The following is a 25,130-nucleotide window of genomic DNA, read 5'->3' as shown; positions in this document are numbered from 1 at the left end:
AGGTAAAGACAGTGTAAGTTGTTACTGTTCTCTTGCTGAAAACTTGCTTCCCTTTTGTATCTTCTACCGGTGTTGTAGGCCTGAAAAAGTAATGTGTTATGAAGGGGAAAGGTTGGGTGAAATTGGTAATCCAAATTAAATACAAATAATACTCTAAAGTTTATGGAGCCTGTGGGTGGGTGGACTTGGCAGATACAGCCACTGTGGTATGTTAGACTTGAAAGACCATATGGAGCTGATTATTTTCTGGCATTTTGTAGTAAAGGTTTTTGAAGAAGGACTTTTTCTTTTAATTTATTCTTTTTAAATTTTTTTTATTATTTTTTTAGAAAAGGGGTGAAAAATAGTAAGACTAACTTCAGTTTGCATCAAGTAGTAAAATAGCTTGTTGTAGTAGCATATGGAAACCCAGTTTATTCAAAGGTAAGCTGCTAAAAGAAGTTATCCTACTGTTTTCCTATTGGCTCTCCTGTTTTCTGAAGGCAGCCAAAGATCTTGTGCAGCTGGGAGTAATACAGGATCCAGCTGTAGCTTTTTTTATTGTTGTTCAGATGTCCGGTGATGGTCGAATCTGAGTTATTGTGTGGAAATTCAGTAAAGGAAAAGGGTAGGGTGGGAAAAAAGTGACTCTCTATAAAAATATTCCAGTAAAAGCAACAGGAACTAGGAGTATTCATTTCAGAACTCTGCCATAAATCCCATCCTGAAATACTTAAAACGCCTTCAGATTTTGCTGTAGACTTTAAGTCATCTCAGAGTTCTTGGTTTATTTTTTAAACAGAAATGAAGTTAGCTGATTGGAGTGGGAAGGTGGCTGTTCTTTTAGGTTACTTATGGAAGAAGATACCTGTTTCTCATTTGCAGGATGAGGTTTTAGTTAGAACAGAATTCTTTACTCTTTTTAAGTAATGTTACACTGTGTAATGCCAGAGTGTGAGTATATCAAACTAATTTGATTTATGCTGTGTTTTGCTCGTCTTTGTTTTGCAAAGTCTGAGTATGCAAGGAGGGGAGAAGCCTAATATTTTCCTGGAGAGTTTGGTTTACCTTTGGTGTATTTGGTGCTTCCAACTCTGTAGACAATGCCTTGGTTTGAGATTAAATGAAGTAAGTGAGCAATATAGCAGGTATATGGAACGGTGAGAATACTTCATGATGATCAAAAGAATGCATCCTTTTTTCTTTCAAAACAGTTGTTTTTTCTCATTGTTAAAAAGGTCATAGTTCCGAAGTTTCTGTATAATTGTAGCCAGTCATCCTCTTTCATAGTTACCTGTGACTAGGGATGCCGGTGTAGAAATGCACTGTCCTTTAGGTATCTACTTCCTTTCCAGATTTTCCTTCTGAACTTAACTTGCTGATGGAGTCCAAGGGGCTACCTGTATTTCAGAATTCTTGTACTATTACTCCGAGTCTTTAATTTTGAATGTTGTTGCTCAATCAGTTTGTAATTATGCTAGTCTAATTTAATAAGCTTAACGATAGTATACAAATTGTAACTCCTAATTGACTGGAAGAGCTAGCTTGAAACACAAGGAGTTATTTCCATTACTAGTGAATTCTTCTGCAGTCTTAACTACTGTCTCGAGCATAATCCTGGATAGTATTAGTGCATTCATTTCCATGTGCCTTAATTGGTTGTCAATAACAATTTTTTTATTGGGAGGGAATAAAAAAGGAGCAGTGTTTGTGGTTGGTCTGTTGACTGCTGGACAGCCTGGCATTTTGCCCCACAGTGCTAGAAGGTAACAGCAACAACAGTTTATTTTCCTTCTTGAGCTAGTAGGAATTGCTCTGTGCCATTAAAGGGGAAGTAAAATGTGGAGAGAACACTGTGCTTTGAAGGCAAAACACTTCCAACAAAAAACTATTGCAATGCAAAAATATCTATGATATCGACATAGCAGTGTAAAATCGTTTTTGGAGTTCAACATGGTCACTGATACAGATTGTAAGAATGAGGATTTTGTTTCAGTGGCAGAACTGCTGCAGTCTATGGATGAGTGACAATAACAGTTGATACTATTTGCATGGTGACTGAAATAATTCACACTGTTCAGTGTGTTTTGTAAATCTGCAGCTCTTTTTTTAATTGGCCTGTATTTTTCTGTTTAAGCAAATGATGACACTTACTTTGTTCTATTACTGCATCGGGTGATGTATGTGGTGGCTATATTTGAGCTTTGGTCAGATTGTTTTCCAAAGACTCTTATAGTTTATCTTCTTTGTATTTAAAATTATTACAAGGCAAATAATTTGCTTTCCCTCTTTTTTGTTTTTTGTTTTTTTTTTTTTAACATTGCAGTGATTAAATAAGCACTGATACTTCATTTTATCCTTGTTTTGCAAGAATGGTAATCAGAATTATTTTCTCCGAGTTTTTCAGGATCATGATCTTTATTTGAATTGTGAAGAGCCTAAAGGACTCTCTTTTGGTTTAATTGTTTTCTTGAAGTGCAGGTCAACTTACAGTGCATTTTGCTAAACTAGTTGTATGTAGACTCTGCCAATGTCAAAGACCATTGACATACAGCAACTAGAATAAGAAACTTTGCTTACAGATTTGCTTTGAGATGTTTTGGCTATATTCATGATGTATTATAAATAAGGTCAGAAAATATTTGTGGCCTGAGAATAAAATCTGCCACCTGAATTGAAGAAAGTGGTATGATAATGTCTTTCATCTTTGAGAGACGCAACACTGCATTTCAACTGTTACTGCATTGTATTTTTCTCTGTAACTCATGTGGACTTAGATGTTTTTCTAATGTGATGGAAGAACATCAAAAGGTTCTTCTCATATTTGAGGAATAACAGTATAACAATTCTAGCAAAGTTTTGGCTTTTCGGTACTTCATTTTACATTTTGAAGAAAGGGTTTCCTGGTGAGCAAAGATATGTTAGCTTGACAGCGTTTTCCTGTATTTGAATTGTGAACAGTCAAATGACTCAAAAGAATTTATGTTATAGTAGATACAGGGTTTTAACATAGAATATGGCATACAATAAATCTATTCAACTAATCGGTCTGCTTCCTTTCCCTCCCACCCCCTTGCAGCTGAAAGTTCATCAGTTTCTGCTACTATATCTAGCTTCCTCTTGAGACTTTCTGGAATAGAGTTAACAGTGGTGGCAGGCATTAATGAACAATGTTGTGATTATATTCTGCGGGTCTGTCTAAGTTGTCGTTTTTCCATTGCTAATAATTCTCATGGAAACTACGTCAGTCTATTTAGTATGAGCACATTATGTGTGCCATGCAGAGCTGCATGTTGCAGTGTTTAGTGAAAGCATGTACATCATCATTAAATCAGTAGAAAATATTTTTTTGATTTCATCAGTGACCAATCTGGCCATTTTCCATTTAAAATGGAAAATTTATGATAAGATTTTCTGTTCATAACGTCTTAGCTGGAATAATGCAGGACTTCCACTGATAGTTTGAAATATTTATACTTTGAGGTTCTTTGGTGTATGATAAGATGTAATAAGGCCAGAAAGATGCTGAGAGGACTGGAGCACCTCTCCTGTGAAGACAGGCTGAGAAGACTGGACTTCAGCCTGGAGAAGGCTCTGTGAAGACCTTAGAGCAGCTTTCAGTGCCTAAAGGGGCTAAAAGAAAGATGAAGAGGGGCTTTTTACAAGGACAGGTAGTGCTAGGACAAAGGGGAATGGCTTGAAACTGACAAAGGGGAGATTTTGATTGGATATTAGGAAAAAATTATTCATTCTGAGGGTGGTGAGGCCCTGGCACAGGGTGCCCAGAGAAGCTGTGGCTGCCCCTTCCCCGGCAGTGTTCAAGGCCAGGTTGGAAGGGGCTTGGAGCAACCTGGTCTAGTGGGAGGTGTCCCTTCCTGTGACAGGGGGTTGGAACTGGATTATCTTCAAGGTCTCTTCCAACCCAAACCATTCTATGAGTCTGGTTTTGTTTGTTTTTTTTTTTTTTAAGGTACAACTGTGGAAGAATTCAGGAAAAATAAAAACTAGTTGCTTTCATTTGTCTTAACATTTGTAATCTTTCATGATAAAATATTTGTCATACCTAATGACATCTAACAGCCTGATTAACAACTTGTAGAGCAGTGATTTTTGTTGGCCTTCTTTCTTTAAAGGATCAAGATATAACCTTTCAGAACTTTCTGGACATGTAGAAATACTGGCAGAACATCTGCAGCTTCAGTTGGTATGGCACTTGGGTGTTCTGATTGAATTTCAAGTATCACACAGTATCACAGTATGTTAGAGATTGGAAGGGACCTCAAAAGATCATCTAGTCCAATCCCCCTGCCGGAGCAGGAACACCTAGATAAGGTCACACAGGAATGTGTCCAGGCGGGTTTTGAATGTCTCCAGAGAAGGAGAATGCACAACCCCCCTGGGCAGCCTCTTCCAGTGTTCTGTCACCCTCACTGAGAAGAAGTTTCTTCTCAAGTTTAAGTGGAACCTCTTGTGTTCCAGTTTGTACCCATTACCCCTTGTCCTATCATTGTTTGCCACTGAGAAGAGCCCGGCTCCATCCTCGTGACACTCCCCCTTTATATATTTATATACACTAATAAGGTCACCCCTCAGTCTCCTCTTCTCCAAACTATAGAGACCCAGCTCCCTCAGCCTTTCCTCATAAGGGAGATGCTCCACTCCCTTAATCATCTTAGTTGCCCTGCGCTGGACTCTCTCCAGCAGGTCCCTGTCCTTCTTGAACTGAGGGGCCCAGAACTGGACACAATATTCCAGATGCGGTCTCACCAGGGCAGAGTAGAGGGGAAGGAGGACCTCTCTCGACCTACTGACCACCCCCCTTCTAATACACCCCAGGATGCCATTGGCCTTCTTGGCCACAAGGGCACAGTGTTGGCTCATGGTCATCCTGCCGTCCACTAGGACCCCCAGGTCCCTCTCCCCTACACTACTCTCTAACAGGTCATTCCCCAACCTATACTGGAACCTGGGGTTGTTCCTGCCCAGATGCAGGACTCTACACTTTCCTTTGTTATATTTCATCAAGTTACTCCCTGCCCAACTCTCCAGCCTGTCCAGGTCACGCTGGATGGCAGCACAGCCTTCTGGGGTGTCAGCCACTCCTCCCAGCTCAGTGTCATCAGCAAACTTGCTGACAGTACACTCAATTCCCTCATCTAAATCATTGATGAATATATTAAATAATACTGGTCCCAATACTGACCCTTGAGGCACTCCACTAGATACAGGCCTCCAACTAGACTCCGCCCCATAGACTACAACTCTCTGGCTTCTGTCCTTCAGCCAGTTTGCAGTCCACCTCACCACCTGATCATCCAGACCACACTTCCTCAGTTTAGCTATGAGGATGCTGTGGGAGACTGTGTCAAATGCTTTGCTGAAGTCAAGGTAGACCACATCCACCGCTGTGCCATCATCCATCCACCGTGTTATTTCCTCATAAAAGGCTATAAGGTTGGTCAAGCATGACTTCCCCTTGGTAAAGCCATGTTGACTGCCCCTCATAACCCTCTTATCCTTGACATGCCTTACGATGGCATCAAGGATAAGGTGTTCCATCACTTTCCCAGGGATGGAAGTGAGGCTGACCGGTCTATAGTTACACGGGTCCTCCTCCTTGCCCTTTTTGAAGACTGGAGTGACATTTGCTTTCCTCCAGTCCTCAGGCACCTCTCCCGTTTCCCAAGACTTGGTAAAGATGATGGAGAGTGGTCTAGCAATGACTTCCGCCAGTTCCCTCAGCACTCGCGGGTGCATCCCATCTGGACCCATGGATTTATGGATTTACTTCAGCAAAGTTTTGAGGTCAGATTTATTAAGACATTGAAGAGATGGTAGGACAGGTGCTGTAAGTGAAGAACCTTGGAGAAACAATTTGTGTAGGGTCTTGAAGTGGACTGTAGATTGGCCTGTTATCTGTAGATGTATGCTGTCAGGATTGTTGGTAACAAAAATCTATGCTTAATAATGTCATTACTTTTATTAGCAACTGTTTTTCCTAGTGGACGAGAAATACTTAAAACAATGAAGACTTTATTTGTGAATGGTATTGTGCAGGTGTTACGTACTCATTGCTGTGTTGTCCATGTTTGTGAAATATGGAAGAAACTCTAAACTGCATTAACAAGTTTTCTCACTACTTATTGCATGAGCTGTGTCGGCAGAATTGCAGACACTGTTGCTACAGACTGCTTAACAGAAGTTACAACTTGGTGTTTCTGGTTGCCCTAAAGCAAATTTGATTGCAAGTATGTTAATATGAGTCAGATATTTTCAGCCTTACACAAAGTTTGTATAGTTAAAGCTCGTGCCAGGTGGAGCAGTACTCTGAAGAAGAGACGTACCTCTTTGGAAATATGCTTAGAAGAGGCTACATTTAATCACATTGACTATGAAGCTGGTTGACTATGAAGCTGGTTGACTATGAAGCTGGTATCTGTGGGTGAAAAGCCAATTACTTTCTGTAGGTTTTATTCATTTAGGAAGTGGTATCTTTTATTGTTACCTTCTGTGTCATGTTGTGGGATAGCAGAACTAAAGCATTTGGTCCTATTCAATTGTTTTCCAGTCAATAAAAATGTTTCCTATTTGAGCATGGCAGGATGAAGTGGAAATCTGAGAAAGAATGTTTATTAATAGGAGCAGCAGGAGCTGGTGGATTTAAAAAGAGGTTGAGGGTCGAATGCCAGTTAGTTGCTTAAAGTTTTTAAATCTATTTATTTTCAGGGAAAATTATGAATTTTACATGCTCTTAATCAGAGACATCAAGAGTAATAAACTAAACTGCTATGGTCTTTGAAGTTGAGGGGTATGATTTTTTTTCTTGTTAAGTACTTAGCTTAAAATGATTAAATTATCTGAAAGTAAAATGTTCAGATTATTTTTCACTGATCTCTGGAAGGAATGCAGTGATTTTGCCAGTATCAGGCAGAAAACAACAGCTTGGAAAGGGCAGCAGACCTGGCTGAAACTGTTAGGGAAAATTTAAATAGGAAGAATGTATTTATTTAAGTGAGGTTTTGATCAGAATGCCGGAAAATCTGCTTGGAGTATGAAAAAACCTTTCTCTAACATGGAACTTACGTCTGTATTTATAAGGATTCTAGCATTTGCTGAATGTGCTCCATTTTGGAAGTACAGTGAGCTAGATTTGATATGAACTGCTGATGGTCTTTTGCCAAGCAAAGAACAGGAGACCAGGGGTTTGATGTTACAGTAAGTGGATCCATCCAGCAAACTTGTCAGTGGACCAGATAAAAAGCTCTTTTATATCTGGATTAGTGACCTGTCAACCTAATTGTTTCATGGTGTGATAGCAACCTGACAGTTCACAACAGTTAGTTGTACTCTTTTCTGAGTAATCTGAAAATGGTTTACCGTCTTAAACTAAATCTTATGTTTCCTTTACTAACAGATCTATGAATAAATTCCTTACTTCTCTTAGTGCCATTGTAGGCCACAGGGCACATGGCCAATGGGCCTGTTGATGTAATTGCAAGAAACTGGAGCAATTCAAGCCTAAGACAGCCAAGAAGAAAATATTGTGCTACCTGTAGTGCATTTCTCTCCATGTACTGCAGCTCAGTGTTTTCCATAGCAGGTATCAGGGTTACTTTTTTGGAGGAGACTGCAGGATTGTTGAAAGCTTAACACAACATCAGGCCTCACGTTGTGCACAATGTTGTACGTCCTGGAATTTGTCTGTTTTGGGGGGAAAGTAATTGCTACTTGAGCAGTTATTTGATGGGTGAGCAGTCCTGTATGGCACTCTGTACCTGCCTTTTGGAGGCAGTCTTTCAACTCCAGCAGTTGCTCTACCTCTTTCAGTGTGTGTTTCTTGGAAAATGAGTAAATAGAAAGCTTCTGCAATAAATAACTGCTTCTGAAATTTAACTCTGAGGCTGTGTGAGGCAGGGATGATGGAAAGGAAAAGATGAACTTTGCCTTGCTTTTTCTGAAAATTGGATTTGTGTGCTTTAGAAACTGCCAGCAGTCCTGCGTAACTGGCTAATGCACTCCACTAATGAGCAAAGTACAGTGAGCAGCTCCCTTATTGCCAAGAGTAGATGTTACTGGAAATTTGTAACAGAAAGACTGTCTGAACCCCAACTGTTATGCTGGGAACACAGTAGGTCTGATGAGCTGTGCCTGGATCTTGAGCAGGATTTGAGGGTATTGCTGGCGGGCCGTTGCAGGGACTGGGCTCTGGGACCCCCCTGCAGCTGCTCAGCGACATTCCTGTCAATTTTCCATGCTGCTACTCGAAATGGATCTGACAGGAATGTCTGCTACTACTCTGGTGTGTTTGCTTTTCAAGTATTTTTTTCCAGGGTTTATCCTAGGAAAAAATATAGGTGCCGGCCAGCCAACCATTTCCTCTTCCCAGAAATGGGGGTACTGTGGGAAATGGAGCCATTTTGTAAGGGCAAAGCTGAAACACATTGTTACAATTTGATTTTAGTTTCTTCTCATAACATTTCAAAAGCTGAGGGGAACAGCATGTTCTTGTTTGCCTCTTCCTTTTCTGAGAGTTGAAATGATCTCTGCTTTCAGGAGTTGTCCCATTCTTGGTCCAGATGCTTGGATCCTGGAGCTGAAAGCAGTCCAGATTGGCAGCAGGACATCTGCGGTTAGTCCAGTTGTTACAAGGACTAGTGGGAGTTGTGTGCCAGTGGGAGATGCAGTATCACTGCTTTCCTTTTCATCCACACATATCCCTTGGGATTGTTGGGGAGAGTGAGTGTCCTGACCTAGTTGACAAGGAAAAGGAGTCAATAGAGGGGGATTTGCTCTCCTGTCAGTAGTTTAAATGTTGCCTCGTACTCAGCAAAGTTGCTAGAAATCATCCCAAACCCTCTGAAGTGAACACAGAGCCAAATCCTGGTCAGTAGTAACAATAGTTCAAGCAGCTCAGCTTCTCTGTCCATATGAGTTTCCACTTTTTTGACCTGTTTTCCACCAGCAGTGTGCTGATAGCTCTCCCATGCTGATCAGCTTTAGGGTACATACAGGACCACTTTTGTTCCCTTGGAGGAGAGCGCCTTCAGTGACGTTGGTGGACTGGAGGTAGTCCAGTGTTAACCATTTCCTATTTTACACGAAAAGGGAATGTTGTATAACTCACAAAGGTGGATATTCTTTGCTAATTTTCTGATCTGGATTTCAACTAGATAATGGCTTGATATTATACAGCTTAATGTGAGTCTATTAAGACTTAGTGGAAATCTGCTGAAGCTTGCTTACCTGAAGTTTATAATTTTGCAGTTGGTTAAAACAGGTTTTAAAGTGGTTTTTAATTGCTGTCAGCATTGCCTGTATGCTCGGCTCCATCAGAAGTGAACTGTGCTGTCGTAGAAACCGGTCATGGATCCATCCAGTCCCTTTCCATCCCATTCTTTGTATAATTCTATGTAGTAATACACTGCACTTTTATCGAGGGGGAAAATAATACAAATTAAAAGGCACATGCTGCTTCTGTTCAATGGCTTAAAAGATCTTACTCTTGGAAAGCAGCTACACTTCTTAATTTTTCAGAATTTTCCCTTCCTGCTGCAGGCAAGCAAAATCCACTGCTCTTTTGCTGCCCTTTGCACTGTAATGAATGAAGGGTTTCAATTAAATATGTCACATCTTAATATGTCACTTAGCTATGCTGTGCATACTTGGCATGCTGATCTGTTCCTTTCACCTCGTACATAATGCTGGAGGGTGGGGGAACCCTGGTTTCCTTCCCAAGACTCCCACTTAAAGAGTGGCTCTTCTGCATTGCAAGTGGATGCATTATGTGCTGTCAACCCATGGTTTCTACAGGCATTATTAATGTATCACTAAAACAGCAAGACAGTGCCAAGTCTGTGCATCTTTACTGATGGTGCTTAGCACTGTGAAGTATTACATTCATCCCCCATTACTTTGATGTTACTGTTTTCCCTATTGAAAGAGGAGTATGATGATTAGGTGATAGTATAAGTGACAGTGTATATAGCTGGAACACTGTAATCAAAATGGTGGTTCATCCCATTCTTGAACGGTAATTGGTAACTGATGCTAATGAAGGCACATGTTATCTTGGATAGTATTTCCTGCATCTGTGCTGATCTGTTCATACCCCTCTCCAAAATGCGTACCACCACAGTGTGCCCAACATTTCCCTTTATAATTTCCATGTTAGCTAGCATAGTTTTTTTTCTGCACTTCTTAAATATGCATGGTCATGCATATTTTAACACTTTATATTATTAATGAAAGTATTAATGTATTTGGGTAGGAGACTTAGAATGCTAAGTTAAACTCTGCTTTCTTTTCATATTCAGTAATTTGTATTTACATATTTTAGAAAGAAAAGTTGGCCTAGAAGCATCTTCTGATCTTGAAGCAAGAATAGAGTGACTTCAAAAGAAAAATGCTTCTAAAGGGGAATCCACACATATCTATTTTTAATATCAGGTTGAACTACTTTTAGGATTTAGAGAATACAGCCTGTAAGGGTGGGAATTTGGGGCTGAGCTAAGCTGGTTTTAGGGCTGGCTGACATCGAGGGAGTTGCTGTTCCCTGTACTCCCTGCTGCCAGGTGCTTCTGTTGCGTTGGCTTGGGCGATACTGTGATCCTTCAGTGAAACCATTTGGGCTGCTAAATGGAGAAAAAACAAACCCAGAAAAAAAGGGATCCAGGCAGGATTATATATCCAGGACCAGCAAGTGGCAAAGTGATGCAGGACCATACAGGAACCAACTTGCTAGCTGTGAAATCTTGCTCAGAGCTGGCCCCCGTGTGGTTTTCCTTCTTTCTCTTCAAGTGATGCTCCTTTATGTGCTTAAAGGCGGTTCTTTTACTTTGTTGTTGCAAAACACTTGGTTTCCTAATGGAAATACACCAGAATGTTGAAATAAGATACATTATTGAATGTAAGATGTAAAGGAGGTAAATATATAATAGTGGTCTTCAGTACTGCCTGTTCATAAAATAACAGAGCATGGACAGTAAAAAATTAAATACTCAATAACTTAGACACACACTGCTTTCAAATGGCAAATATCTGTGTCAACGGTGTAATTAGGAACTAAAAATCAAGGTGGGTGTCTCTCCAGCTCTTTCTATTGGCAAATCTATGTAGCAAGGTAAAGACGTAAAGATTTGACAGTTGTTGTAAGGTACCTATTGGTGCTTCAGTGCCATTAAGAAGGGCAACTAATAGCTAGCAGCAAGGGTTAGCAGATCATGCGAGAGCTATGAAAAGCCTTTATACTCTCTTCTTCCGCTTCACAGCTGTTGTTGCTCATGTTATCTGCATACAGTTTGTAAAGGTACGTATGCTGCAGTTGTTTGCTGCAAAATCCTGGTCCGTCAAGTTCAAGAAATGCATTTACTGTGGTTTGTACTTTATAGACAGAAGCATATTTGCCGCAATTGCAAGCTTTGCCTGGCAAGGCAGCACTCTTCTGTATGTGACAGCTCAAACTAAATGGGTTTTGGTAAAATATGTGTGTTGGATTTATTTTTTTTCCCTTTTTTCCTCGAGACCAGTTGTTACCTGGACCTTGATTTTGTACAATTTTGGAACTGCCTACTTTCTGCTTGACTAGGCATCTGGGCACTAATTAAATTACATATAGCTGTTTCTGACCAGGACAGAACAGTCTTGCCTTATTTGAAGTAATTCTTGTGGGTTATAATAAATGCTGTTTGTTTTTTACAAGATTTATTTCACACTTGGCAATGCAATTACCCTGCTGTCTCTTTTTTATTTTTTTGTATAGAGTAAAAATGTATTCCGTATTTCCAATTTTTTTATGCTTTTGTTTGTTCTTTCAAGAATGCCTGGGTGTGAATCACTGGTATCATTAAACCTGCCTTGCAGTAGAAGTAAAGAGAAAAAAAAAATCCTAAAGATTTACTGGATCATGTCAGAGGGAAACAGTTTCCCCTAAACTCCTGAAAACATATTTTCATGTAGTAATAGGATTAATAGTGTTAGGGATCCTTCCTAGCCATATTATTAGAAGCCCAAAAGAACAATATCTTAACAATAACTTGCCGGTAAAGTATGTCCTTATCCTAGAGTGGAAAAATATTTGCAGGACTGTCTTGTGATGGTGTGATTTCTAGCAGCTAAACAATGACAGCGATGGATGCAAGTTTGAGGTTCTCTTCTGGGTTTGGCCTCTAATGTGTTTTCTGCCCACAGTGTCCCTTGTGACTGAAAACTCTCAGAATAACTCTGTGAGCCATGGACTCAACCCTAAATTCCTCATACCACTGACTGCTCTTTTTCTGTATGTGAAAGGATACTGTGTACAGGATTATTGCCCTTCTTAATGGAAGTGTGATTGCTCCTACGTTAGAACATGATCAGCAGTGACTAAGTAGCAAAGATAAATGCAGAAAGGTAGTTGAAAGAAGGAAGCAATCATATGCAACTAGTTTTACTGATTGGATTTAATGCAGCTATAGTTTGATTTTGCACTGTGAAATAAATCTGTTCAAGAGGATGTCCTCCTACAAAAACTTCTGTGGAATTTTTAATAGCCACAAGTGGTCACAGCTTTGTTTATATATCTCATCTGAAAGCTGGAAAATGTTCCTATAATTAAGTTGAAAAAAAAGGGAGCGTGTAGGGGGAAAGGAAGAGGGAATAGCCTGAGAATATCCTTTGAGAAAAATGTCCTGAGACAATCAGATTTGTTCTGAGATGCATGTGTATTATTTTAAAGGCCAGAAGAAACATGTCTACCCATTCTGTGTGTGGGTGAAGATAGGTTTGTTTAGTTTTCAGCCTTGCGATGTGTAAATATCTTTACACATGCAAGATATTTCAATTGCAGCAAAATTAAATTCAGTCTAATTGTGATCTTTGCTTGGAATGGAAGTACTTAAGACCACCAGTTTGGGGCTGACACGCAAGAAGGAAAATATTTATCTGTATGAAACCAGAAAGTTAATTGAGCAATAGGAGTTAGGGAGTTGTGTTGCTTCATAAGTGGAGTTAACCGAATTAGTATTTTATCTATCATTAGATATTGTAGATGATTGCTTTCTGCTGGCTCTAGATTATTTTACTGTGTCCTCCTGAGAGACTGAACTCTGAAGTCAGCTGAAGTGGTGAAGTGGCTTTATCTTTACACCTTGACTGGTGACTGGTGATCCAAAGGCTATTAAGTAGGAAAAAAAAAAGGCAGGAGTTTTGGTCTATATAATATCATTGAGGAGGTGGAAAGGATTTAATTTTCAGTGCTGAAAATGATTAATGTATATGGGGTAAGGACTTGGAAATGACTAGATTTTTGTCCTTTATTATTTGTGTTCCTAATTTTTACTAACCTGTGCAACTTTCTTTGCAAGTTGGTCTGTTGCAGTTCTTTCTCAGTCTGGAAAAGATCTTTATGTCTTTTGGTGCCTGCTTGTTCAAAAATGCTTCTTCTGTGTTTGTAAATGTCAGAGTTGTGGGCTGATGCTCTTGTTTGGATACTGTACTTGGGTTGTCAGCAGTGGAAAATCGTTTAACGTGTTTAATTGTTTGAAGTGACATCACAACTGCAGGGCAATACACTGATTTCTGTGGCAAGCTACAGTTGGGTTTTGGTTGGGTTTTTTTCTAACGCATTTGGAGTAAACAAACCTGCATTGAAAGCATATTCCAATAAGTACTAGTTTACAGGAAATTCATCTATGTCTAGGTCAGTTACGGTAATTGAAGAGAGATAGGCCAAGTTGGTATGTATTAATTTTTTTTTTCCTTCGGGGTTTTTTTTCCTGTTGGGAGGAGGAGGAGGAGTAGCAACACTGCTTGGCCAAGAATATAATTTGTATTTTCGACAACTTTGTTCCTCTTACATAAAATATCACTAGGTATGTTGACTTCCAATTTAGTAGCAGCTAAAACTCTGAAGTTTTAGGAAAAGGAAACATGTTCCCTGTAAACTAAATAGTTTTCACACAAACGAGTTAGATTAGAACATTGTCTTTATTTAAAGATTAGAAGATAGCATGAAAGCATACTGCAGCTGCAGTTTGTTCACTGTACTGAAATGCTTTTGTTCTTTTTCAGTATTTAAATGTTCATGTTAACTCCTCCCATCCTGTCTACTTTGTGTTTAGATTGGTGAAAGACAAAAAAACTTGAAATGACTCAGAGAGGATAGCTAGAAAATTTGTCTTACAGCACAAACATGGAATACATGCTCTATGAGCTCTTCTGCATGGGGAATTACGTGAACACAAGGTTAGAAAAAGCAGAAATGTTCAAGCTGCTGAGGTCATAAAGGTGGTTTATGGAAGGTTCCCTGCCAGGGCAGAGTATCACTTGTCATATATCTGCTGTATTTGCTTAGGACTATAAAGATGTTTTAATGCACTGTTGTTATTCATTGGCCATTTTCCATCTCCCATTTGCTTGCCATGAGTCTAACATCAGCTTTGACACAAAACATCTCAACTGTGTTTTTCAATTTTTTTAAGTCAATAAAATTAGTATTTTTCTTTTCAAACTGTAGCTATTAGAAGTGCTTATTCCACTTTCTAAGAACACCTGGGTACCACAGCTTTACAGGTTTGCTTTCTGAAGAAAATTATTTTCAGGCTCTCACTGTGGTCCCTGTGTTACGAGATTGCGTAAGGCACCTCATGCTCAAGTCAGAAGAACTGATTGCCATATGAGGCTATCATTGAGGAAACGTATCTATTTAGAAGTGGAATGTAGGAATTTTTTTTATATTTTCTAGACGTTCATTAGGAATCAATAAAAAGCAAAGAACAATTGACATGAAAAAGAGTAGATCCTCACTTCTTAGTTGTAAGGAAAAGGTTTAACTAGTGGTGGGTGCCCTTTTGTGTTAGTGTGGGGGTTGTTTTGGTTTTGTTTGGTTTTAGCTGCAATTGAGTATCTTCCACTCTTCCTTTCATTTCAGGTAAGGTAGGCACATCCTCCAATATTACTATTTCAAAAACCTTTATTGAAATTGAGAAATATTGTTAAATTTTGGTTTAAGGCAGAGAATCAAAACAGGGACAATAGACAAAGTCGTGTCGCCTCCTGGAGAAGATTACCTTCAGCCTCTGAAGCTGCTGTAATGCCACATATAGTCTCTTTAAGAACCATTTTTTTCCTGGTGAGTTCGTTTTTCCACTGTTCATTTCTCACTAGCGTGAACAGCAGCACTGAAGAAGGGAGTGATGAAGCACAACCAATAGAAGGATGAGAATAAGGCAGACATCTTCAGTGTCTTACGCTCATGCCAGTTTATGGTGAGGATAGGATAGTGCACTTAGGAATCATCCTGTCAAGTCAGTCATCCCTTCTCTGTGCTGGGAGTGTGAGTGAAAGTAAAATATTGAGTATATCAATAGTTTCTGGAAGCTGAACAGTACTGTAACCCCCACTCAGCTGCATCCTGGTTCTTTTATTCTTATCAGGGATACCAAAATCTTTTGGCTCTGGTATTAATACCGTTATTTAAAGATGTTGCATTGTTATGTAGCTTTCTCTTTAATACTGTTTTCTAAGTGCTCTCCAAGTGCAGAATTTTCTTTTCCAGCAGACTTTCCTTGTCTTGTATCTGGCAGATAAATACTTGATGTTATTTCCTAATGCAAAAGGCAGTCTGATTCCATTTAGTTTATTTCCTTCTTGTCTAACAGCATCATTAATTATACTGTGAGGGTTGTGTCTCTGCTGCGGCTGTGATCAGAGCAAAGGAAAAAAACACAACAGTCTTTGGGTGCTGGAGGGAAAGGATTGAGGTGTTTGATTTCTTTTCTTTGGTGGGTTTCCTGAGCATAGAAAAGTGAATGAAATCAACATGAATTTTGACAGCAATTTCACTTGTTCTGTATAGTCCAAACCTGTTCTGTCAAGGATTTGTAATAGCAGCTAATCCAGAGATTTGGTACCTCAGCTTGAAGAAAAATCAAATACCGCCTGTTAATTCTATTTAATTCTTCAAGATTAGTTTCTGTTTGGGTTCTGATTAGTATTTCCAGCTGCCAGCAAAGGTGAGAGTTGCCAAAACATCTGCTGTGGCAAAAAGTTGAAAAATTAAAAGCTTTTACTAATGCTAGTACTGCAAAATTTTAATCTAACTTCATCTACTGAAGTAAGACTGCAGAAATGCTTTAAGTACACTTCAGCATGCTTCCCAGCAAAGAGAGTGATTGATTATACACAATTTGCGTTTTTAATAATCAACATTGGATAACAGCCATAATTTTTTGTTTTAGTCAGTCCTTAGTTAACTAGTTGGAGTATTTGTGGTATGTGTATGTACATAGTGTTCATGTAGTCAAAAAATCTCCTGAGTTTTGGAGTTTTAAAATCTTAAAGTATACACATAGACAAAGACATGATGTAGGCACGTATATTTATAAAGTTTGATGTGAAAAGAATCTTATCAGTATTTGCATCAAAGAACATTTTAGGAATGAATGGATTGGGTGGATTTCTGATGAGATGAAGAGAAAAAGCAGGTAAACATATTGAAACCTGGTATTCATTCAACAGAAGACTGTTATTTCCTAAACTGGAAGTAATTTAATCATGTTTGTATCTGGAGTAGTTAAATGAGATCATTTGCCGTAATTACTTCATGTCTAACAAGGCCTGTTGCCATTTGGATTTTATGTTATGATTTGAATCCTGAAAGGAAAGGAGCTTAACCACTGGATGTTGAAAATAACCAATATATTTCATTATTAACATTTGAACAAAGACTGTGTTTCAAATGTGGCTTTAAAAATCTCCTATCAAGCCAAACCTTTGCTTGTGATCCTGTTACTACAGTCTGTGACATGTGTATGACACAAACAGCTTTAGCCATCCCAAATGACGGTATTTGTTGTGTGTTGCTGCTGGGACAGAACTGCTTAAATATCTTAATAATTATTTTTGTCATTCCATCTTACTGAGGGATAAAAGGAGAAGCTGTTCTATAATTAAGTAGCTATTTCCAACAAAAGTGGGTAGCATTAAAACTGCTGTTACAGGATCATCGCAAAGGAGGTGAATATTTGTGGCTAATATCTACTGCTGTACAAGTGAGCAGGAGTAATCTCTGTCCAGAGAAATTTCTTGTTAGGGAAAACCTAATGTCTCAAGAAAAGCAGAGGGTCTGTGTAAATAACTTTTCACATTTGCTGGTTGTCAGGGAGAGCCTGCGGGATACAGGGCTGATGCTAGAGTGGGTGATGGCCATAGGGGTGTAGAGAAACGTGTTTGCACCTTCAGTAGCAATAAATTTTTATCAACAGGATAACGTTTGTTTTAGCACAGCCAAGGAGAGACCTAAAATGGACTTAAATACTTCAGACTCACTTAAATGATGTTAAACAAAAAACACAAGTTTATGAAGCCCTGTGGTAAATAGTTGATTCTGACTGTGTGTTTATTTGTATATCCTATGGGTGGAAAGGATTTACTGTTAAGAATGTTAGTAGTATTGTACTTACGTGCTTCTCTGCCCTTCAAAGCGAGTGAATGAAGGGGTACTGCTAAAATTATGATGTTGTCTGAAGTCAGCACCAGGATATACCTCTTATATAGAGCTTTGGCTGTTCTTTGGCTTTTCTCCATGAAAGTTAATCATGTCTTTTGAATCATAATTAATTTACATAAATTTTGGTTTGTTATAGAGATAATCGGAATGAATTAGACTTGAATTTAACAATTAAGGTCTAGAGCCAAATCTTCCCGCAGTTTCCTTTGTGCCACTTAAATGATAGATTCTGTCCATAGTCATTCGTTCAATTACCTTACTTACAATTTTATAAAGTAGAATTCCAATAAATTAGGGTTGTTGGTGTCGGGGGGTTTTTTTTGTTTTTTTGTTTGTTTTTTTTAGGTTTTTTTGTTAGTTTTTTTTTTTTTTTGGGGGGGGGGGGATTTTTGTTTGTCAGTGTTTTTCCCCTTCCATGCACCCTGAAAATGATCAGAGCTTAAAAAAAAAACCCCACATGCCCTGATGTTTCATGTAAACTTACTTTTCTTAACCAGGTTTATTCAGTTTTCTGTGATGACATATATTTGGAATAGTTAGGGTTGGAAAGGACCTTAAGATCATCCAGTTCCAACCCCCCTGCCATGGGCAGGGACACCTCCCACTAAACCATGCCACCCAAGGCTCTGTCCAACCTGGCCTTGAACACCGCCAGGGATGGAGCATTCACAACCTCCCTGGGCAACCCATTCCAGTGCCTCACCACTCTAACAGTAAAGAATTTCTTCCTTATATCCAATCTAAACTTCCCCTGTTTAAGTTTTAACCCATTACAAAAAACAAAGAAATTTAAGTCTGAAGTGTGCTTAGAGATGAATGCCTGTGCAGCACTGCAAGTTTGGCGAAAACTTTCCAGAATAGAGGCGGTTTGGAAATGAGGACTGTGCAGAAATTATTTGTTCCATTTTCATGTGGGATCATCTGTCATATTTGGAAATGCTTAACGACTCTACATTTTGCTTTATTCCAGTGCCTGATGACCTCTCCATAGAAGAAAGAGAAGAGCTTTTAAATATTCGTCGCAGGAAAAAAGAATTGATTGATGATATTGAGGTAATTGATTCATCTGTAAAGATCCTTACAGGGCTGCTTCAGTAGATTAAGTTACAGTAAACTGCTACCTAGGTATGAATTTCATATGATGGTTTTAAACGCATATAAATGGCTTAAGCCAAATTCTAATAATATATAGGATTTACACATCATTTGTGTGCTTTTGAAAAAGGTAACTTTTGTATTTAATGTAGTATGTGCATATGTATGCAATTGATCTGTGTCATCAAGAACTCATTAAACAGCAGATTTGCATACAGGGTATAAGTAAGTAAAAAATCTACATAAAGAAATCTTACACTGAAATTGGTTTGGTCTCAATGCTCTGACATGAGCACACACTGGGAGTTCAGATCCATGTTTAACAGTCAAATCAGTTGTGGTAAAATCTCTAAGCTAAATATCTAAGGAAGCCACAAAATTCATCACTTTTTTCAAGTGACTAGCAATTATTAGAAAATAAAACCTAATTGATCATTTTAATGTATGATAGATGATTTCAAAGAGTGTCTTAATGTAGATTAACATATTGTTCTTCCTTCTTTTGGCAGAGATTAAAATTTGAAATTGCTGAGGTTATGACAGAAATTGATAATCTGACTAGTGTAGAAGAAAGGTAAGTAATGGTAACATGGACATGATTCAGTAAAACCTTGGAACAGGTCTTCCAGGAATAGCAAATGAAAATAGCTATATCACACTAAGTAAACATTGGATCACCTTTATTCGGTCTGCTATAAAGTCTCTAAAGCCTGACTTTATCCTGTTCAGGTGTGCCATTCATTTGGATAGAGAATATATTGGATAGAACATGAAATGTTTCTGATTGATAATCATACAGTTCTCTGAATTTGCAATTACTTGAAGGAATTGAAAATAGCAACATAATTTTCTGCTTTATAAAAAGTGAATGTCTCCGTTTTGTAATAGAAAATACAAAGTAGCCAAAATACGATTCAAATAAGCTCACCCAAAAGTTGTCGTTTTTGTAAAAGAGCAACTGATAACTGCTTATTGTTTCTTCTTTTTCTCCATGTGTAGCAAAACTACTCAAAGAAATAAGCAAATAGCCATGGGAAGGAAGAAATTCAACATGGACCCTAAGAAGGTAGAGAATGTTTGGTTTGGGCTTGGTTTTGTTTGTTTTGTTGTGGTTTTGTGGAGGTTTTTTGTTTTGTGGGGTTTTTTGGTGGTTTTGGTTTTGGGGTTTGGGGTTTTTTTTTCTTCCTTTTCAGGAATCAAGTTCCTGCTTGTAATATGATCGATAGTAAATAGAGTTTTCTTGAGAAAACATTTCTGATAATGTAAGTTCATAGGCCTTATTTGTATATCCTGTAACACACTGAGCAGAGGGTTAAATTAGAAGCAGTCATCTAGTTTGCCAGTTGTGTGCTTTTTTTCACTTAAGCAAACCTTTTTTGATAATGGAGACTATTTATCAACAATCAAATATGCCAATATTGATTGAGCTGTGTTGCAGAAAGATTACTTGCACCTGGTAGAGGTGTTCTATGTTGATATGTCAAATACCATTCTAAAGATATTTTGATGTTTGGCTATTAGTGAGGCCACACGTTTTTTATTCTTTTTTTATGCCCTCTTTTTTTTTTCCTTCCAAAATACCTGTCACAAGTTTTTTAATTTGTTCTCCTCCAGGCTTTTATATTTGCATATCTAAATTCTGTTTGTGGAAAAGGCATGTATGAATATCTCTGTTTCTATAAATATATAGGTGCACCTATATGACTTGTACAAACACCTGCAGGCAGAAGTTTGGTTACCAGGTTGAAGAAGCCTGCTGTGCGTTTAGTCAAGAAATAGTTCATTTCTCTGAAGTACCTCTACTTTTTATAAGTAATTGTTAATTTTCAGGAAAATTCAGGGACATTCTCTTACAGACCTCTCCTGATAGATTTAAAAGAGGTGCTTTGACATACTTGACCTTTAGCCTTGTCTTTACTTTTCATTTTCCTTGTTTTGTTTTACTGTTTTGTTTTGTTTGTGGTTAATATTCCATTTTGAATTTGTGAAGAGTCTTCTTGGAGGTCTTCTTGGAAATTGTTTAGCATTTGGTTTTCTGTGTGTGTTCTTGACATGCTTTCTTCCAAATTGTATTAAATTCAGTTACATTTTGGTGGCTTTTCTGTAATGTTCTGTACAGGGATAGCTACTATTCTCCAGGCTGTTTTCAATTTACCAGAAACACTCAAGTACTTTGAGATATAAAACTGTTTTTCAAGCTACTGACCATGTCTTGTATTTTTCTTTTCCATTTGGTGACTGTCTAACTTCTGTTCTGTTGAGGGCAGAATGCCCCCAAATATCCTGATAGTTTGCTGTTGTTCTCCAGCTCTTTCCCATCCTAGAAGTTTGTGGCAAAGTCACAGGATGATGTCAGATGCTTTCATTCCAGTGTTAACTATTTTTGCTACTGTGCTTGCTGGGTGAAATTATTTCTATAAATAGATGCTGTGGCCACATTACTACTGTAGCATAATCTAAATGTGGTAGACTTACAGTAGTAAGTCTACTACTTACTTAATGTCTGTGAATCAGTGGTGGCCTGCAGTAGCTGCCTGCTCTAAAGCTAGGTCATCTTGTTTGCAGCTGCTACTTTAAATTACAGGCAGCCAAAATGTATGTCCTTGTAGTGTTGAGAGAATTAACTTGGGGTCATTGTGAGAAGAGTGTTTTTCATTCATAAATGGAAGGGAAGATGGTCTCCAGAGTTAGGAATGTGAAAGAACTGGGATGATAATACATGCACTGAATCGTCCAAGTTCTCTTCTTTAAAACCAAGTAACAGAGGTCTAATGTTTTCAATTAGCAGGAGCACAGTGAGGTAATTTTCTTTTACCACTTTTATTTGAAGACCTTTACATGTTCTAGTGTGTACGGAGAGAAATTCTCCCTCTTCCCCTCACCCAGAAAATCCTCATTCGACATCGCTGTGCTTAATACAGTTATGTGATGTAGTGTCACATACCTTGCTGTTTGGATTTGGTTAGCCAACTGCAGGAAGGGCTGTAATGGTAAAGTTTGTAAAACATTTCAAGAATCCCTGCACAGAGGACATAAAGCTGTGCTTGTAATTCACAGCACTGGAAATCATTTATTCCTGCTTTGGGCCCAGAAACTGGAATCCCTGTGACAAAAGTAGGGTTTAAATAACTGCAAAATTTGTAATTAAGTTACTGTAAACCCTACAAAATTCAAAGCAGATTTCATTGAAATCTGACTTTAAAAAAGCAGTGTAATATTTGTGGTGAATGTTGAATATTTCTGTAGCCATGAATTTTGTGTGGGGAGATCAAACTAGTGCAGCTGTCTTCAGTCTCCTGTCAGTCTACAGAAAGAAAATTTGCATCAAGATGAAAGATAGCGTAGGAGTTGATGGGGGTTTGGCTGGCCTATTTTACTGTTTATTCCAGACGCTGGAGTTGTTGTCCCAGACAGATTCCTTTTCCTGTCTATTTGACTTCTGGTTCTTTAACATCCTAAGCATTAAAAAAAAAAAAAATCCAGAAAATGGAAGATTATGTTGATTTTTTTGATTGTTTGATTTTTTTTTTTTTTTTTTTTGGTAGTATGTTAAAGTGCTTCTGTGCACAGAATTTTTATTTTCCATGCTTCTAGTCATCTCCATTCCAGTAATTTGTACAACGTTTTTAAAACTACTTTAATCAGTCTACGCATTAATAATATGGTCCAGGTGTTGAAAGTGGGAATCTGCAACTGCTATTTCTGGTATTTCTTCAGGAAGTTTCTCTGTTGGTGACAGAGCTGAGAGCTTAATGAATAACTTGGTATGGGAAAAAACATAATGTTTCATAGTCAGATGATTTTTCTGTACAAATATTTAGTTATCAAATAAGCTTTGAAGGGGTCATTTCTGAGGGAAGCTCGGGTATTTCTGCTTTAAGATAAAATGGATGTACTCTTTGAAACAAAATCATGTCTGTTCTGAAATGACTTATCAAAATACTAAGTTCTCAGAGTATTGGCCTGTCACTGAAATTAAGTTTTCAGATGGTGATAAAATTATTTTGAGAAAATTGTGTTCCAGAATTATTTTTTTTTTTCTTAAAAGCTTTGAGCCTTGTAACATCACAGTGCATTTTCTTTGTTAAATTAGGTCAGCAAATTGACTTTATTTTCTCAGGCAGGTAATAATTCCATTATAAAAAACCTAGAATCAACCAAATAGAGGGATGTTTTTTGAATGTTACTGCAGGGTCTCCTGTGCTATATCAAAAAATAATGGGAGTTTTCCCAGTTGTAATGAGATAAATCTATTCAATTTGCAGAAATTGAGAAACTTCTAGTATTTCTGAAATTATGAAATATTCTAGTAGAAAATATTTGGAATAATTTGTTCAGCTCTTCTGTACATATTTGGAATCCAAGGCATTAAGATTACTTACAGATGCCATTTCTACTTTTCACTAGCATGTCATTAACAGTTTTAAGAAGCCCACAGGAATATCTTTGTTGGGGCGTGTGGTGGGGAAGAAAAGAGCACTATCTTTATGACCTGCTGAGTGTTGGAATAACATCCCTTCCATCCTTTACCTAACCTTTATGTAACTTTTAGTCTCCTTTCTTTACCACTTTGCAGTTCTCGGGGCATCCCTAAAATGTACCAGTTATAGGGCCAGTAATTTATGGAGGCATAGGAGTCCAGGGGCTTGATCGAGTGCCCACTGAGGGACAGGGTAAGATTCTCCTCCTGGCTGTGGTAGAAGCTCCATGGTAGAAGCTTGACTGGTTTGTGAATAGCCTAGTTCAAGCTCTCTGTGAATAGTTTAGCTCCAGCACAACCAGAAGTCGCTTACAAACAAACAGTTTTAAACTGTTTTCAGTATCTTCAACCGCAACTTCTACTGCAAGAAATGGCTTGATGTACTGGGTTGCAGTTTGTAGATTATAAAAGATGCTTTATTTTGTGTCATGGTGGTAATTAGGTTATTATCTCTTCATTATGTGATTTTACAGATTATGTCTCTGCAGACATTTATGCAATATTGTGAACAGGCCAACTCAAGCAATAACTCCGAAGAGCTACATGGAATCATTATTCAGTTAATGTTTGATATTTCTATTGTTGAGGGATTCAAACTGCCACCTAGTACTTCTAGCCTTTTTAAAATGAGTACTTACCTAACTGCTTATCTTAACTGAAAAACATTTACCATTTCATTAAAAAAGTCTGTAGGCTAATGTAATTCTTAATGTGCTATATATTTGTCTGTGTCAGTATATTAATACCAAATGTTCTGAATGGTATTTACACAAATGCTTGTAGAAGAAAACATAACATTCCTTTTCCTCTGGAATTGCTCTTCCTAGGGAATACAGTTTCTGATAGAAAATGACCTCCTGCAGAACACTGCAGAAGACATTGCACAGTTCCTTTATAAAGGAGAAGGACTAAATAAAACGGTAATTGGAGATTACCTCGGTGAAAGGTAAAATAGAAATATTGAAAATTTTGTTCTTGAGTTTACAAAGCATACTTACAGATTTTGGTAGTTACCTTCCCCTTCACAGGCTGCATGAGAGCGCTACTGTACTACTCTGTGATCTATAAAAGGTACTGGGGGAAGTAAAACTGCTACAGTATTGTGACAGGGTTTTTTCCTGTTAGGTTGTTCTTTTTAAATGGATACATTGTGGAATGATACTGAATTCATCGTAACTTACTATTTTGAGAAAATACCGTTAAGTTTGGCTGTAATGCAGAATTTAATACCGTAAGCTTTTGGAATGTCGAGAGCTGCAACAGTTCCGGTAACTCTTGATGCTGTACCCAGACAAGGAGTGATTTACAATTGCTAATAATTGGGACAGTGGTGATATGCAGGCTTTAGTGCTGTCATCTTCTGTGCACACAGACTTCCCATTAGTAAGGAGGCATCACAAATGGCAGCCGCACTGTATCCTTGTCAATCCTAGTACAATAGACATGCAACATGCATATTTATGCACACTATTGCAAAACAGAGTCAAAATGCAAATTGCTCCCATTGCTGTGCTACCCAGGAACTGATTTTGAAAAAGGTAGCAGAAAGAGATGGAAGTGAGGAGCGGGTTGCAGTATGTGTATCTATATGCTTGCACATGTTCCAGGTCAGATACCAGTTACAGAGGTTTAAAAGTTGACTCATTTGGGATATACTCCTGTAGTGATATGTTCTGGCAGATCTCTTTTGAGGCACCTGTAATCTTGTTAACAGCATCAACAGCTTAGCTTGTGCTCAGCAATTTCCTCCTTACTTTAATGGTGTCAATGAAAGTTTTTACTGTAACATGTAGATTTTGAAAATAGATCTTGTCTATGAAGTTTCTGTATAATACATGTAGACATTTCAATAATTTTTATACAACAGCAGTATGTTTCTCTTGAATATTTGGACTATCAGGATTATAAAATCACTTATATGTTAATGTCCATAATTGCAAAACTGTAACAAAGCCTTGTATAAAGGAGTCTGTGTTTGTTTTTGAGAGCTGCATTCTATCTTGGTATTGTCGTCTGAAATGCTTCCAGTTTTTCTAGCCTTGTTCCCAGAACCCCTGTACCAAGCAGAAAGGTTTTACCGGTATGTCCAAG

The 25,130-nt window shown here is 38.1% G+C and overlaps 1 protein-coding gene across 2 annotated transcripts in view; it reads left to right on the top strand.

Annotated features, from left to right (window-relative positions):
• The window catches only part of CYTH3 (cytohesin 3), a gene marked incomplete at both ends in the record, with an annotated part of 51,761 nt that overhangs the window by 10,108 nt on the left and 16,523 nt on the right, over positions 1 to 25,130 (top strand). For both annotated transcript variants that reach the window (XM_080619481.1, XM_080619482.1), the window contains 4 exons: positions 18,435 to 18,517; positions 19,069 to 19,133; positions 19,559 to 19,625; positions 23,867 to 23,985. In XM_080619481.1, coding sequence (XP_080475607.1) covers positions 18,435 to 18,517; positions 19,069 to 19,133; positions 19,559 to 19,625; positions 23,867 to 23,985 — 334 coding nt within the window. The remainder of the gene's footprint in view (positions 1 to 18,434; positions 18,518 to 19,068; positions 19,134 to 19,558; positions 19,626 to 23,866; positions 23,986 to 25,130) is intronic.

This window comes from Psittacula echo, assembly GCF_963264785.1.
Source record: "Psittacula echo genome assembly, chromosome: 5".
Lineage (NCBI taxonomy): Eukaryota > Metazoa > Chordata > Aves > Psittaciformes > Psittacidae > Psittacula > Psittacula echo.
Note: the sequence above shows the minus strand (reverse complement) of the source record. Positions and strands in the feature narration are given on the sequence as shown.